A 15,184-nucleotide genomic window follows, 5' to 3' on the forward strand; every position below is an offset into this window, starting at 1 on the left:
CAATGAACAAAGTCTAATTGATAGAAAAAATTTATTTTCGTTAAAATCTTACATTAGTTCAGAGCTATTTGGCACAATTGTCCTATGATAAATAGTTTTAAACATATATAAAAGGCAGGTTAATGGTACATCACAGACATTTCCAATCCAACTTAGTGTCTAAACCTACCAATCTGAGCAAACAATTTAGATTACATAATAAAAACCACTACACCAATCTGAGCAAACAATTTAGATTACATAATAAAAACCACAACATAAAACTTGAATACTAATAGAATACAGTTGAATTGACATAATATAACAAACAGACTTTCACAAAAAAAATTACAACATGAAATACTCCATTTTCCTATTGACAACACTGCTCCTTCATTCGCTTTCGAATCATAGCCTTAGCTTGTGCAAGTCTCTCTTTGGCTTCCATAGAGAAGTCTTTCGTGACAACAGAAGCTGGCTTCCGACGCTGAGGACCATTTGCAGCAGGTTTATTCAAATTGCCAAGAGGTTTGCGCTAAAAGATAAAGATGTATGTAGGCAGACACAAACAGGAAATATCCTCAAGACAAGAGAAACTAAGTTTGAGAGCTACCTGGTTTTCTTGGAGAGGTAAAGGTTCCCAGTTGTTATCCCGCAGTTTATCAACCTCTGAGAATTTACTATGAATGTCAGCCACCTGTGCACAAAGGTAAAACAAATGCTTCAGACTCTAGCCGGCGACCATATCATTCACATGTAGGCATCAGCACTTACCTGGATATGAACCAGCTCCCAGAAACCCTGCAAATCCTCGACAGTGACTGGTGGTCTCTCAGCTGAATCTTCTTCACAGGCCTGTATGAGCCCACTGAATTGCACAAATTTTTTTCTCATTAGGAGTTGTGCTTGCCCTGAAAGAAGAAACAGGAAGGTTTGAAAAAGGGCTACAGAAAGTTAAAAAGAAAACGTTACATTGCTGTCCTTAACATTAAATCTATTGACAACGCCACTCACAGAAATGAAACGCTTCACGCCCAACAGTGAGCAGAGTGCTCGATAAATTTGAAACAGATGCACCACAGTGACGATGCACCCTTAGGCCCCTCGAGATGAGATAAATTTAAAACAGATGCACCACGGCGAAGGTGTAGCCGCATCGCTGCACCGCACTGCACCCTTAGGCCCCCAGAGATGAGATAAATTTGGAACACCACGGGCCGGGCCAATGGTAGCGACGGCGACTCGACCTGCCCGGCCTGGCCTAAGGCCTAGCCCCGGCCTACTTGTCGCATCGCCATCACGACCAATGGCAGTCCCGCTCGACACAGAACACTCACCGACTGCGATCTGAATCTTGCCACACACGTCTTCCGGGATGGGCAGGCCGCTGTCCTTGTCCTTGTCGCTGGAGGCGGCAGCAAAATCCAAAACCCTCTGCCATTCATCGCACAGGCCGGCGATGGCTGCCCGCTCCCTCTGCAGCAGGTCGCGGTAGTGCGAGCAGGATACCATGATTGGGAGGGTTGACGACGGGCGACTTGACAAAGTGCAGATCGAAGCGCGATTTAGAAACGGCGGGGACGTATCTTCGAACTTCGCAAACGTCGTGACGATTTCTGTTTTGGTCCGCGACAAACTTCAGCAGCTGAGCTTCGCCGAGCGGCGCCAGCTGACTGGTGGTGGAGTGGCGGTGGGTGGCGGGGCGGGGCGGTGGCAGTTGCAGCTGCAGCCGCACGATTATAATTCGTCATCGAGTTGTTATTGTTATGAGAATTTCAGCTTATGGCGTCGTGGGCTGAAATAATTTCTCTGGCCCTCATGACCGACATCAATTAGGGAAAAAACCTCGAGACGTAACGAAACAACTAAGGCTGCTCTCTCGAAGCTCAAGAATTTCTTAAGTTACCTTCCTTTCTTCCATTTTTGTGTTCTCTTTTCGGTTTAGCGGCAGCGCGTGATTTCTCATATCAAATGAAACCGAAGGGTGTGCATGTGTAAGTGCAAACGCAAACAAACGTCATGTAGAATTTCTTCCTTTCGTGATATTTGGCGTGAAGAAAAGCTGAACTTTGTCACATTCGGAGAGTATTTCAGCAGAAATACATGCTGCATTGTACGTCTCGCCTCTGGAAGATTCGTTTGGCGCATACGTGTTTGAATGTGAAGTGAATGCGTATGACTTTGGCCGCAGAATACTCACACACATAACCAAACAAAATGTATTGCCTACAATGGTTGATTCCAGTTTTACTTATTCCTAAGCCGCTAAATCCTGCACTTCTCAATACTCATGTTATGTTCATGCTTCTTTACATGGTCAGCTTCTTTTTAGAGCGTAAACCATGTTCCATCTGCAGTCTGATATTTGTCGCAGCTGTTTTCCTGATATGCTACAGTGGTTTCGGAAATTGTATCCTGTGGAACAACATGTGTGATGCAAACCGTTGTGAGAATGGGTGACTCTCTTTTTCATTTCAATTTAGTGCAGTTGTGCCAGCACTGAATATTTATTACAGTAACTATTTTCACCCACTCTATTGTCGATTTTTGTTGGAAGCCTATCACCAAGATTTACTGGTCTGTGACTTTGTTGCTAGTATTTATTGAATCTAGATTTTTGTTAGTTTTGGTCTCAGCAACCTTCAACTGCAGTAGTCTTCTAAAAGAAATGGTGCTTTTGACTTTCTCTTCTGGAAACTTTCTGGGTTCGGATAAGAGAGAGGAATCTAATTTTCTTTGTCAATTTGCAGTTTTAAGGCAGTTGAAAATTGATTTTCAGGAAAACTAGTTCAACACCCTAGCCAGCTTTTTATTAGTTCAAAGAAAACAAATTGAGGCTTTGTGTGTTCTAATATTTTCTCAACAATTCTTGTCATATATTTCCAAGTTCATATTGAATTTTGGATGTAGATGAAATCGCACTCAACCTTATTTCTTTGATTTGTGCAAGTGCCACTTTTTTTTTTTAAATAAGACTTAATGAACTGAAAGTATAGCATTAAAATGGGATAGTGTTGAAACAATTAGTGAATGTTACTTTATGTTACTAATTTTTTTGTTTCATGTTTGAAGATATCCTGCTTTGTTAATTTTGTCTACCTGTCCTTTGTAAAATTGTTGTTACATCCACCTTGCCAAACCTCTGCACTTCTCTCACGGATCTATTGTACGAGATTTCAAACTATTCATAGTTATTCTACATTCTCAATTTTGAAATTTCCATGTATTTCTTTTAGGCCTTTAAGCACATGGGGGAAGAGAGACTTCCATATTTGATTTTTGTATGCTTCCATACATATGTTTTTGTCTAGATTTTTTCTTTCAACTCAATAGTTCAAGTAAACAGTGAATAATAGAAAGTTGAAAGTATATGTTTACCAATTAAAAAATTGATTTATGGTATGATCAATTTAATTTGTAGTAATGTTTTTGTTTTGTGTGTTTTTCTTCAACTAATAGAATTTGCTCAAATTATTCAACCTTACTTTCCAGTTTGCATTACAAGCTTATATTCACATACATATCTCTGGTATATGCCAGAAATGTAAGTATGATCCCCTCTCAATGTTATACCTGTAACTTGTTTTGACCTTGTGGTGTGAAATGAAGTACCCACTTCTCTAGAGGAGTTTCCTTGAAAAAATCCGGGATGGGAAATTAACGGCAGCATTATGAGCGCTTCCCAGAGATGGATTAATTGTTAGTCAGGCAGACTTCAGCACTATTTTTGAAATATCTTAGAATTAATTAGTGGCGAGGCATAGGTCCTTTTATTTAAGCCTCACTTCCCTTTGAAATTGTTTTAAAATTCAGATTCTCCAACCTATTTTTGTGCTTACTTTTAATGTGCACGCTGTTTAAAGTGCTTTGAAAATCTTGTTTTACATTGGTCGCTGATGGTTGAATATGGAACATGCATTTATATTCTAAAATGTAGGAACATGTACCTATTCACATCTTTGTTAATCTAGTGCTTTGCTTTCGTTTGCCGTTCTTTACCTCATTAAAATTGGATATCTTTCATGGGCTGTGATTTTTGCTATCCCAAGTCTGGAGCAGTGATAATTGTATTGAAAAGCCTGCTTCCTTATTTAAATTTATTTGGTAGATATTATTCATAATGTATGACTGGGTATCTGTACAGATCTAGGATCTTACGAACAAAGATTTAAATTGCGTAAGGAGGAATCCAACTGTTACCTGATCATTGGTCGTCTGCGGGAACGAACTCCTCCTGTTTCACGAGGAAGTCGGAATACCTAGCGAGGTAGATGCACAACTGAAACCTTGAACGTTGCCCGTGTGTCTCGCGAGAACGACTCCTCATTCGTTGCGTCACGGGTAGTCCTGAGTCTAGGCAGTATGCCGCAGGCGAGGGAAGTCCGAACGTCCTACAGTGTGAGTGCGTCAGGCGAGGGAAGTCATGAACGTCCTACAGTGTGGTGCGTCAGGCGAGGGAAGTCCGGAACGTCCTACATTTACAGGGTCGGAGTCATGTGGGGGGGTCGTAGCAGGCGAGGGAAGTCATGAACGTCCTACAGTGTGGTGCGTCAGGCGAGGGAAGTCCGGAACGTCCTACAGTGTGGTGCGTCAGGCGAGGGAAGTCCGGAACGTCCTACAGTGTGGTGCGTCAGGCGAGGGAAGTCCGGAACGTCCTACATACAGTGTGGTGCGTCAGGCGAGGGAAGTCCGGAACGTCCTCAGTGTGTGCGTCAGGCGAGGGAAGTCCGGAACGTCCTACAGTGTGGTGCGTCAGGCGAGGGAAGTCCGGAACGTCCTACAGTGTGGTGCGTCAGGCGAGGGAAGTCCGGAACGTCCTACAGTGTGGTGCGTCAGGCGAGGGAAGTCCGGAACGTCCTACAGTGTGGTGCGTCAGGCGAGGGAAGGCCGGAACGATTAAGGGACGGGCATCATTATTTGCCGACTGATTTCTCTCAGCGTTTCGTCACTGTATCCCTCGCGACGGGACGCCCCATTGAAATGGGTGCACTAGAAATGTGCCTTTGAATTCATGTCAGTGCTTTTGAAACGATTTTTCGGCGTTTTTAAGTAGGCTGCCGATCGACCGACCGACCGACCCCCCGATGTGCTTCGGCTTCAGTAAGAGGAAGCACCCATGAATGCGAGAGGGACGAAGGGACGACCTTTAGACAAGACATTCCCCGGCCCGAGGGCTGTCGCCGTAAGCTTCTGCCCACTGCCGCCTGCCGCCCGCCCCCTCCCTCGCATCGACCGAGGCATCGACACATCCCACTCAAATCATCGGGCAGTGTTTGGAAACCTGCTGACACTCGCGACTCGTGCGTCACGCGTCACGGGCTTTCGAATTTCGAACGCGCGCGCTTCAACTTGCCTTGGCGATAGTCGTCTGTCGAAATTGGTCGCCATTCGCCGCCATCTTACCTTGTCGACCTTTCCTTCAGAAGAGGAGAGGATTTGGAGAAGCGATCATGTCTTCAAACATGGCCAAATTACCACTTATGCGCAATATTGTCGTAAGTACTGTCGAGCTTTTCGAGCATTTCAATTTGGAACCTTCATGTTGTTAACTCGCCGCCATTTGACCTCTTGTCCGGCTCGGAAACATGAAGTGACCTGTCCCAAACCAAATCTGTCGTCTGCAATCTTGCCCTTTTATATTCCTAAAGTAGATGTAATTAAATGATGAAGCCATCTGATTTTAGGTTTAGATAATTAGATTCCTGAGCTGTTAACCCAACTTATAGCCTATCAAGCTATCATTTCTGTTCACTAGACTTTTGGACGTCTTAATATTCTAACCTCTCTTCCCTTGGTACTGTATAGTGTTTCCTACGGTCGTTTCTTTCGACAGCTTGCCTCCGTATATATGAAAATCAATGCCTACTCACAGTTAGATCAAAATAATCTTTAAAATTTAATTGTCTGTATCTTGCTTCTTAATGAAAAACAGGTGACTAATGTGGTACTTTATAACTGTTCTCATTACGTACTTGAACGCTACATTTAGTCAAAGGAATCTTTGCCAGAGGCAGTGAGAGCAAAGGTGTAGATAGTCTCAAGATTTTTACTGTTCCGTAATTTGAAAGAGTTTCTGTTTTTGTGGTTATGGCACTTGTAATTTTTACCAAGATAAGTACAAGAGAGCTGTAGCCTGACACATTATTAAAATTTTGATTTGTTTCTTTGCTTTTAGAAGCGTGGCTTGTCTTCAGCCGCTGCCCGAGCATTGGAAAGTGACTTGCCCATTGAATCAAGCGTCTTGGCTAATAAAGTACAGGTTCTAAGCATTGAGTCCCAGTCACCTATTGTACGGGTTTCAGTTCAAATTAAGTAAGTGTTCTGCACATCAGAATTTAGTAGGTACAAGTGATCAATTTATCTAACTTGAATCAATGTTTTTTAAATTGCAGGGCTGGCTCCCGCTATGAAACTGCTGACAACCTTGGTGTGTCTCATGTTCTGCGTGCAGCTTGTGGTTTGACAACAGGTTCACTGTCAACCTTTGCCATCACACGCTTGATTCAGGAGAGAGGTGCCAATTTATATGCTGTGAATGATCGTGACTCAATTTCCTATACTTTGGAATGTAACGTTCAGGCTATGTAAGTATGGGTTTCTGTTCTTCCTTCTATCTTTTGCTCAATTCAGGCTTCATGTCTAGTTTGCTTTAATTTTCAGTGAGCCCTGCTTGAAAGTCCTTCATACTGTGGCTACAGAGCAGGTTTTCAAGCCATGGGAACTGTCGGACAATATTCCTAGGCTGAAGTATGAGCTTGCTCTTGTTCCTCCCCAGGTAAATACTTTTGAAATTACCTTATCATATTTCATCCTTTGTTTCTCTCATTTTGATAATTTTTTTTTTTATCAAGGCACGTGTTGTTGATATGCTCCATGGTGCTGCCTTCCGAACTGGCCTTGGAAACTCCCTCTTCCTCCCTAAATATCTTTTGGGCAGTCAGGGAACTGAAACTGTAAGTTAGCTGATGTCCGTGGCCCTTAACAGGGTTTACATGCAGTCTCCTGACAATTCAACATTTTCTGTCACAGCTTCAGCACTTTGTTCACAATACATTCTTGGGAAATCGAACAGTGGTGGCAACATCAGGAATCACCCATAATGCTGCAAAGGTCTTTGCTGACAAGCTGGGCTATGCGGAAGGCACTGGTCTGGGAACCAGCTCTCAGTATTATGGAGGAGAGCTCCGCAAACGGGGCAAGGGGTTAGCTCACATTGCTATTGCTGCTGAAGGAGCTGGGTAAGGAAATAGCATTACTCCTATTATAATAATTATCGTTTGAATGCTGTTTTGAATTCAAATTTTATGCCCCTTTCAGAATCAATAAGAAGGAAGCCCTTGCATTTGGCATTCTGCAACAAGCCCTTGGGACTGGAGCAAAGGTCAAGTATGGCGCCAATGCTGGATCTCCTTTGGCCAAGGCGGTAGCAGATGCTGCTGCAGGTGAAAATGCTTCTGCGTCTGCTCTGAACGTGTCCCACCAAGATGCTGGTCTCTTTGGTGTTGTCATTACTTGCGAGCCTAAGGTGGCTGGACAGGTTAGTACATACAACTAACATGCTCCTGGGTTTGATGTGTTGTACATGTGCTCACTGTGATTTGTATTGTCAGGTGACGGAGGCAGCTGTTAAGAGCCTGCGAGCAGGATCAGTGTCGGAGGATGCCGTCAAGCGAGGCAAGGCTGCCTTGAAGCTGGCCATCCTCAGCGCTGCAGAGAACCCTTTGGCTGCCACTGAAGACATTGGTCAGCAAGCCCTTCTCACAGGATCGGCACACTCTGCCTCAGCTTTGGTAGCTGCTGTGGACTCTGTCAGCTCTAGCGATGTAAACAATGTGAGTATTGAAAGAACCTGAAATGAATCTAAACATCTTCTGCATGACACCTCATCTCATGGACACAATTTTTTATTTCAGGCTGCAAGAAAAGTTGCCAGTGGAAAGCTATCATTGGCTGCCATTGGTAATATCAGTAATGTACCTTTTTTGGATCAGTTGAAGTAAACCAATGAACCTTTCTATAAACTGTAAATTGAATGTATATTACCTATTGAATGCTTTTATGCCTTAAAAATAAATTTGTTTAAGGTGAAAATAAAGTTTTTAGCTGTACTGTTCTCTAAGCAATGTCACCAATAAAATATTGTTCCACAGTTTTAATGAAGTTCCTTTCACTTCAACTCAAAATTTCATTTTAACTTTGATGCGCTCTCTCTCTCTGAAGTACAAAGGACACATCAAGTTCTGTACGAACAATAATTTACACAAATGCAGTTTATTAAATGTAGGATTAGTACAACCGCAAAGTTTCTATTGAATAAAACATATTTTGAACAATATTAGGTTTTTGTAATGCTTGACCAGACTGTATTCTTCTCAAAATAGGATCAAGTACTTTCAACTCATCTATGTATTCCACCTGCAAGGCATAAGAGCTAGTTGTTACAGCTGATTTCAATAAAAAAAATTAAGGATGAAATAGCAGTACTAGTATGACATTTACCTGGGATTCCACAAGATCCTTGAGGGCATGCACTGTGCTGGAAACACATTCATCTGTAGACAGTAAAAGCTGTTGGTAGTGGCTGTCCAACAGAACGGCAGCCCACCGCATTAGTGCCTGGGCATCTGTGGTATTTTTTATCTGCGGCAAGCATTGAGCGATGTACTGCAGCAATGCCAAACAGTGTTGAAGGTTTAGTTTAGATCGGAGATGGGGCAAGATGATTGCTTCACTGAAAGACGTCCTGATGATAATATCCAGAACCACCCGCTGTTTGTCTGACAACTCAACAAGCCCATTCTGGCTATCACCACTGTCCCAACAAAAGAAAAGAATTTGTTAAACTGAATGTCATTCATTCTTCAAGTATCATACCCAGAATCAGTTACATAAACTTACTCCATATCAATCAGATAATGAAATTTACGTTTGTCATATTTTAATTTTCTGAAGGCAGCTGGTGGAGTATCCAAGCAGAAAGCTAGAACGGTGACAAGTGCCGATTCAGGAAAGTCTGGCAAAAATTGGAGCAGCCAGACAATACCTGAAAGATTTGTTTCCTCAAGATATGACGCAACTAACTTTTCACACAACCTGATTTGGGGAAGAATGGGAAAATTAAGTTTGTTGAACAAGATTGAATATTTGCCGCATTTCCATTGAAATGTACAATTTTCAACTTACATAGCTTGAGAGTATCCTTGATCCGCAAGCATTTTCACATTTACTGGCTGCATTTTCTGAAAGTCTTTTAATGTTGTATCTGCAACTTTTTTGCCAATATTTTTGTCCCAAGATACAGTTGTCATTTCCAGAACTTGTTCTACTTCACTTGCCTGAAGAAAAGCCAGTATTTCAGTACTTCCAATTTATAAAGATATCAAATACGGTAGTTAGGAAGCAAACGTACTTTGTGATCTGTCAATTGCAGTGGCTTGTGAGTTCCAATGAGAGCACACAAGTGTTCAGTGTCTAATAGGAAAGGCACAACAGCCAGACTATGACCAACCACCAGCAACAAATTTGGACCAATAGTCCAAAGATTTGTGTTGTTTGAGAACATCTTGTAATGCTGATGAGCCTGCACCAGCATGAATTGGGTATTTACAATCACAAGCATTGCCCCTGATAAAAGATAAAAAGTAAATTGGATTTCAGAAAGAAAAACACACGCACACACACTTAAAACATCAGCATCTCACATCAGAATAATTCTAGAATAATAATACATAATAATGCACAGCACCTTCTTCACTTGGGTCTGCCCCATAAATAGCAAGGTGATTAGTTGCTATTTGAGTCATAGCAACAGCATTCTTCACACTAACAGCATTCAGAGTACATATGGAGGAGCCAACACCCTCTTCACTTCTAACGCTTTTTGCCAAAGGAAGAGAGAAGAGTTGCCCATCACTCCCTGTCAATCAAAAGACATCATCAAATTACAACTTCTGAGTGCAAGAGAACTGAATGAGGTAGCACTCATGGGGAATCGTTAAAGAACATACAAAACGTTACAAGAAAAGCAGTTCCTTCTGCCTGCATGGTTGTTAGACCAAGAAGTTTCTTGTCTGGACGAACAATTGGTATATTGTGAAGAGGCTTTCTTTCACTATCCACTTCCACAATTACAAATGAAGTCACTCCCTGGGATAAAAGAAGAAGAATTATCAACAAAGAGGGAACAATGATAACAAGAATAGTATAATGTGAGGCACTTTACCTTGTCATTTTCAGCTACAATAGCAATACAACCAATATCATCAAGTCTGATAAAAAAACACTCTTTAATAGACATTTTTGTTGGCAAAGAGCCTGATAAATTTTTTTTTCTGTCTACTAAGGCTTGAGAAAATGATAATGAGGCACCATTTTTAAATATCACTACAGGTTCAGCGTTTCTCTCTCGGCTAACTAAAGAATGAATAGGATGATCAAACTGCAAAGAAACAGATTTACATTGTTAATACACTAAAAGTAATTTCCTTCCATCTTAACAAATTTCAAGAATTCCTAATATTAATTTGATACCACACCTTGTGTTTTTTTAATTTGTTCAGGTCTACATCTGTGTTGTCCCACACCTTGATGATACTCTGATTAAAAACTGCAACATATTTCTTCCCCACATGGTCATATATGACAGGAGCTGTAAGTTTGTCCTTACTACTCCAACTGCTTGCCTGCTTCTGGTCAGCTAACTGAAAAAAAGCATCAAACACATGTGAATGTTAATTAACAACTACCTACGGAAACAATAAATGCCCAAATAACACATTCCCATTCATGTGTTAACATATTTTATATATATTTATACTTCCATACTAATGTGTATAAAAGAATCACATCAGCTAATAGTCCACACACAAGAGGTTTGATTCATTGACCCACAATAGGACACACAATAAACCAACAGCATTTTACATAATTTTAGGCCTTGAAAACCTTAGTGTGCTAGTACCTCTCCCTCATTTGAAACAGATTAAAATAGGAATTACGAAAAAAAAATGAGTCACTGCATTGAGCAGAGCCGCTTGTGTGCATACACATGGAAATGAGTGCAGGTCATATAAAATATAGAAACTTAAGCTAGGAAGTTTGAAGCAAAGGGTCTGAGCTTTAAAATGCAGACGCTTGTACCAATGTTTCCAAGGGCTTAACATCAAAGAAATAATGAGGCGGAAGGCCTGCAACGTAGGAAAATGGAGCGAGTTGACGAATTAAATCAATGCATGCCTAGCATAATTAGGTACTCTCCTGTCACTATCTCAACTGTGATTGAAATTTGTTGGATATAAAGCATACATAGTGGCAGAACAATAAGAAACTTACTGTGTATCGAATGACAATGTTTTTACCGAGGGTTACAATTGCACACCCAGAGTCAGAATCTGAGGTTACACCGATAGGACTTCTATCGATAAGGGGACACAGGGGATAACAGGAGTTTAATTTAGCCATTTTGGAAATGCTATGAAATAATCAATCAATGGTAACGTCGAACAATAACAACAACAATCAAATCAGAAGAATATTTGAAGGAGCTCGCGAATCCCACATGTTCGGTCGGAGTTGTGTTGTTGGATTTGTTTATGGCCACTGCCAACTGTGTGGAATGTGCATTTTAAGACATTCAAGATTTTTAACTAGAATTTAACTTATCCAAAAATTATTAAATTGAATAGAAGGGATCTCATAAACGTTTTGCCGAAGTTTTGCAGTACTGTGAAAATTCCTTTGCACTGGAGATTGTGTAACTTTCATTTTTTCTGCAGTTGTCGCACTTGGGTAATGAGGAAACAGTCGAAGAGGTTCCTTTGTTCATGTTCTCTGCCAAACTTCTCGTCACGATTCTCGATCAATTTGTAAATAAACAAGGGTGCGACTGACATCTTTTTGAGAAGAGATTTTGTAAGTTTCAATGACTTCAGATCCTTACTATTTTATTCGAGGCAAATTACCCAGTGATTAGTCCATAGTGCTATTCCTCAGGGAAAGTGATCAAAATTTGTATAAAAGATGATTGGGACCATGCATGGAGGCCGAAGATCTGTCTACCTTTCTTTGTGGTGACGCGGTCTTAAAAGTATTTTTGTACTATCAAGAACCTTCTGAATTTCATTATATACATCTCCGTTTGTACTGGATATTCGTCTTATGTCTTTTTGGCGTCCTTATGCCTAAATTTCAGCTCCCCACATCTTTCTTTGTAACCTTTAAAATGGACATGACACATCCACTCTCTCCTTCCCTCCCTCTCCCTCTCTCACTCTCTCTCTCTCTCTCTCTGCTTTTTGCGTTTGGCTGGGCTGCTCTTGTATTCCCCCTACAACGAATTGACGAGGTTTAATGGCAACATTAGTTGCATGCACTTTTCAAAACTTGAGACAAAAACCTGACCCATATTATACTCCGGTTTGACCGTTTGGAGACATAGTGCTTGTCTTTCAAAGCCCATTATTTGCAACTAGATGGTCTAATGTTGTTGTACTTTTTGCCCCTCAGAATTGTGGAAATGAATCAAACTCAATCGGTTAACGGCAAGAGGCCTGTTCAGGCAACCCGATTTCGTGATGAACGCACTCCCACAGCGCAACAAGATGAGCTTATTAGATATATATATGAATGTAAGTTATCATTTCCTAGCATTTTTCTTTAAAGGAACACTCCATTACTATTTGACTTATTCTGTGTATTATTTCAGCCTGGAATAAAGTCTCTAGAGAGGTGGAGCATTACAGCCAAAATGGAGCAGAAAATGGCAAAGGTAAGTTGCTCCGCATTCGTAATTTCTACTTTGATTCACTGCGCATTCATAAGGCCAAGACTAATGTCAGCATTTATTGTTCTAGGAGGAGCATTAGTTTATTACTATTGTGATAATGAACCAAATCCCATGCTTAAAGGTATGTTACAATTTCATTGCAGCTATACATCATGGTTGTTCCAATTTTGTCCTGTACTAACGCGTCACATTTGTCAGCAGATTTTCAACCTTTTGATCTTGAAGACTGGTGTAGAAAGCGATTGTCCTCCAACAGGACTCCACCCTCTACATAGATTTCTTTAATTGTTGACGATGCATTCCTCTTTGCATCTTGTGTCTCTCTTTTCTTCTTCACTGCCAGCATTTCATCACAATTTGTATTTGGAATGAAATCCACAGTTCTCTTTCTCTGATTCCTCTTGCAATGTAGTTGCTTTTGATTTTACTCCATTAGAGTAGATGGTCCCAATATTTAAAATGCAGTGTTTGGGTACCATTTGTTGCAAGTTTTCTTGTTAAGAAATTTGTTCTGTTTTAGATTTTGATACCATGAAATGGAAGAACAGCTTGAATTTTTGTTTGCTGGTTACAGTTCTTTCACAGCAGCATTTTCATCTCCTCTTTGTTTATTTGTGTGTGGTTTTTTTTTGTAATTTGATCAGTTTTGTAGTGTCATTCTGAGACAAATATGTGTATGTGATGAATAGATCTTGGTGGATTCTGTGTTCTAAAAATTTAGAATGTTATCAATTTATTAGATTTTTAAAAATAATAATTCTGCAGTACAATTACATAAATTCTTGATACGTGCATTAGTCTTTGCAGTAGTATTGATGATTGAAGTTATAATTTTGTCTACAATTCACATAGAATTGTAATCTTGTGGAAGAAATACTGTTCGCTGCTTTGAATATTGTCTAGGACCTTTTGTCATTCCATTCTTAGGTTAACACATGAGAGCTTTTCTCAGTATTTGGTCTTATAGTGTCATGAAAACAAATTCAGTTCTCCTCTCTTTTTCTTTTATGATTTAACCATTCCATTACTGCAGTTAATTTGTCAAGCTAAAATAGCCTGCCTTATTTTCTGAAATTTATCTGCTTCTTTTCGTATAATTTAAACCTGAAAGGTATGCACTTAATTTGGTTTGTGAGAATAGTTCCCAACCGTGAGATGAGATTTACCTTCTGATAGTGATGTTTTAAGTACCTGTGGATACAATGAATGATATTTGTTTTTCATTACCTGTGGTGGTTTTCAAATTAATGTTTAAACCAGATGATTCTCTTTTCTGCATTAATGGATCACCCTTAAATCTGGTTCCTGGTTGCATGCGTACATATCCCTTTATGTACTATGATGAAATGTAAGAAGCAATTAAATTTGCCTGATTCTTTGGACAAGTGTTGTTTGTTAAGATCAATTCATGAAATATTATTTTCTTTCATTTAAAAAATTAATGTTTAAGTCCTTGCAACTTACTCCTGATTTGTTCCTTTTATTTGTTGTTATTTTCAGCCTTTTGATAGAAATATTTCATTGTGTTATTGTTTGTCAGGGATTTTTTGGACATCCTTAACGTGCATACTTTGTATATTTCAATTGCGTCTATTACAATGATTTCCCATAGTAAGATTCTAGATCATTGCACGCTTTTCTGCAGAGCACATGAATTTTCTTTTGTTTTATTGTTACATATTCATAATCATGGATGAACCCCTTTTGTGTTCTAACTATATTGGCTTGTGCCATGTGTGTGTGTCCCCCTCCCCCTGCCCTTATATTTGATGATAAGTTTTTCCAAGAGCAAGAGCAAGTTACCACCATGTTCGAACTATTCTTGATCATGTGATATGCATGCACTTAATTTTCTGACTAGGTTGTTTTTGACTTTCTCATGTTAGAACAATAATAATCATTCATTCATATTTCTCATTTTCTTAATTGTCTCTTAGGTACTCAATTTCTCATAATATCTTGTGGCTTCTTCCATTTTAAAAATCTTGTATTCTGTAGACAAGCTTCATTAAAGCATTGTTTTGTAGTTTGTAGATTTAACTGAGACCTCTTTCTCTTGTAGTAAGAGTTCTGTTGTGCGTTCTGGGCAAAAAACCTATTGGCTATAAATGGAGGGAACACTCATTCATACTTACTTATTTCATAGTGTCATGAAAGTAATCGCTCTTACAGCAATGGTGACCATATGCTCATGAAACGGTCGCCAGTTCCGTCATTCAAGCAAATTTTTCAAATGCACAGTTTATGTTAAAATTTTTACATTGTCAAAAAATGCAAACATTCCTCACTGTTTACATGGTTTTTGTAAGTAATTAGCTGTCAGCTTGGTGAATTAAAACTTAGTTCAAGAGTACATGTGTGTTGTCTTTTTTGAAAGGGAATGTAAGAAATTTACACATGAAACTAAAATGGAGGCAGTTT

The 15,184-nt window shown here is 40.0% G+C and overlaps 5 protein-coding genes across 5 annotated transcripts; 3 read left to right on the forward strand and 2 right to left on the reverse strand.

Moving 5' to 3' along the window:
- Positions 1–16: 16 nt before the first annotated feature.
- LOC117651102 (disks large-associated protein 1-like) lies at positions 17–1,673 on the reverse strand. Its single transcript, XM_034394859.1, has 4 exons — positions 1,317–1,673; positions 754–890; positions 593–676; positions 17–514 (listed from the first exon to the last, which is right to left on the reverse strand). The coding sequence occupies exons 1-4, from the start codon at positions 1,489–1,491 to the stop codon at positions 353–355; spliced, it is 558 nt and encodes a 185-aa protein (XP_034250750.1). The 5' UTR covers positions 1,492–1,673; the 3' UTR covers positions 17–352.
- A 261-nt stretch (positions 1,674–1,934) lies between these two features.
- LOC117651108 (bladder cancer-associated protein) lies at positions 1,935–3,764 on the forward strand. The gene has a single exon (XM_034394865.1). It carries the CDS (start codon positions 2,197–2,199, stop codon positions 2,437–2,439), a length of 243 nt encoding a protein of 80 aa, XP_034250756.1. The 5' UTR covers positions 1,935–2,196; the 3' UTR covers positions 2,440–3,764.
- Positions 3,765–5,317: 1,553 nt separating this feature from the next.
- LOC117651088 (cytochrome b-c1 complex subunit 2, mitochondrial) lies at positions 5,318–8,135 on the forward strand. Its single transcript, XM_034394834.1, has 9 exons — positions 5,318–5,474; positions 6,155–6,291; positions 6,372–6,563; positions 6,640–6,754; positions 6,831–6,932; positions 7,009–7,217; positions 7,297–7,516; positions 7,590–7,811; positions 7,893–8,135. Exons 1-9 carry the CDS (start codon positions 5,430–5,432, stop codon positions 7,977–7,979), a joined length of 1,329 nt encoding a protein of 442 aa, XP_034250725.1. The 5' UTR covers positions 5,318–5,429; the 3' UTR covers positions 7,980–8,135.
- A 98-nt stretch (positions 8,136–8,233) lies between these two features.
- LOC117651081 (nucleolar protein 11) lies at positions 8,234–11,581 on the reverse strand. Its single transcript, XM_034394824.1, has 10 exons — positions 11,311–11,581; positions 10,515–10,679; positions 10,202–10,417; positions 9,987–10,125; positions 9,725–9,895; positions 9,389–9,603; positions 9,163–9,314; positions 8,878–9,072; positions 8,479–8,791; positions 8,234–8,394 (listed from the first exon to the last, which is right to left on the reverse strand). The coding sequence occupies exons 1-10, from the start codon at positions 11,437–11,439 to the stop codon at positions 8,266–8,268; spliced, it is 1,824 nt and encodes a 607-aa protein (XP_034250715.1). The 5' UTR covers positions 11,440–11,581; the 3' UTR covers positions 8,234–8,265.
- Positions 11,582–11,744: 163 nt separating this feature from the next.
- Positions 11,745–15,116, forward strand: LOC117651105 (mapk-regulated corepressor-interacting protein 1-like). The gene is made up of 5 exons (XM_034394861.1): positions 11,745–11,889; positions 12,484–12,605; positions 12,683–12,745; positions 12,831–12,884; positions 12,965–15,116. Exons 2-5 carry the CDS (start codon positions 12,494–12,496, stop codon positions 13,036–13,038), a joined length of 303 nt encoding a protein of 100 aa, XP_034250752.1. The 5' UTR covers positions 11,745–11,889; positions 12,484–12,493; the 3' UTR covers positions 13,039–15,116.
- The last annotated feature ends 68 nt before the right edge of the window (positions 15,117–15,184 follow it).

Source organism: Thrips palmi, unplaced genomic scaffold, assembly GCF_012932325.1.
Source record: "Thrips palmi isolate BJ-2018 unplaced genomic scaffold, TpBJ-2018v1 HiC_scaffold_5, whole genome shotgun sequence".
NCBI classification, from domain to species: domain Eukaryota; kingdom Metazoa; phylum Arthropoda; class Insecta; order Thysanoptera; family Thripidae; genus Thrips; species Thrips palmi.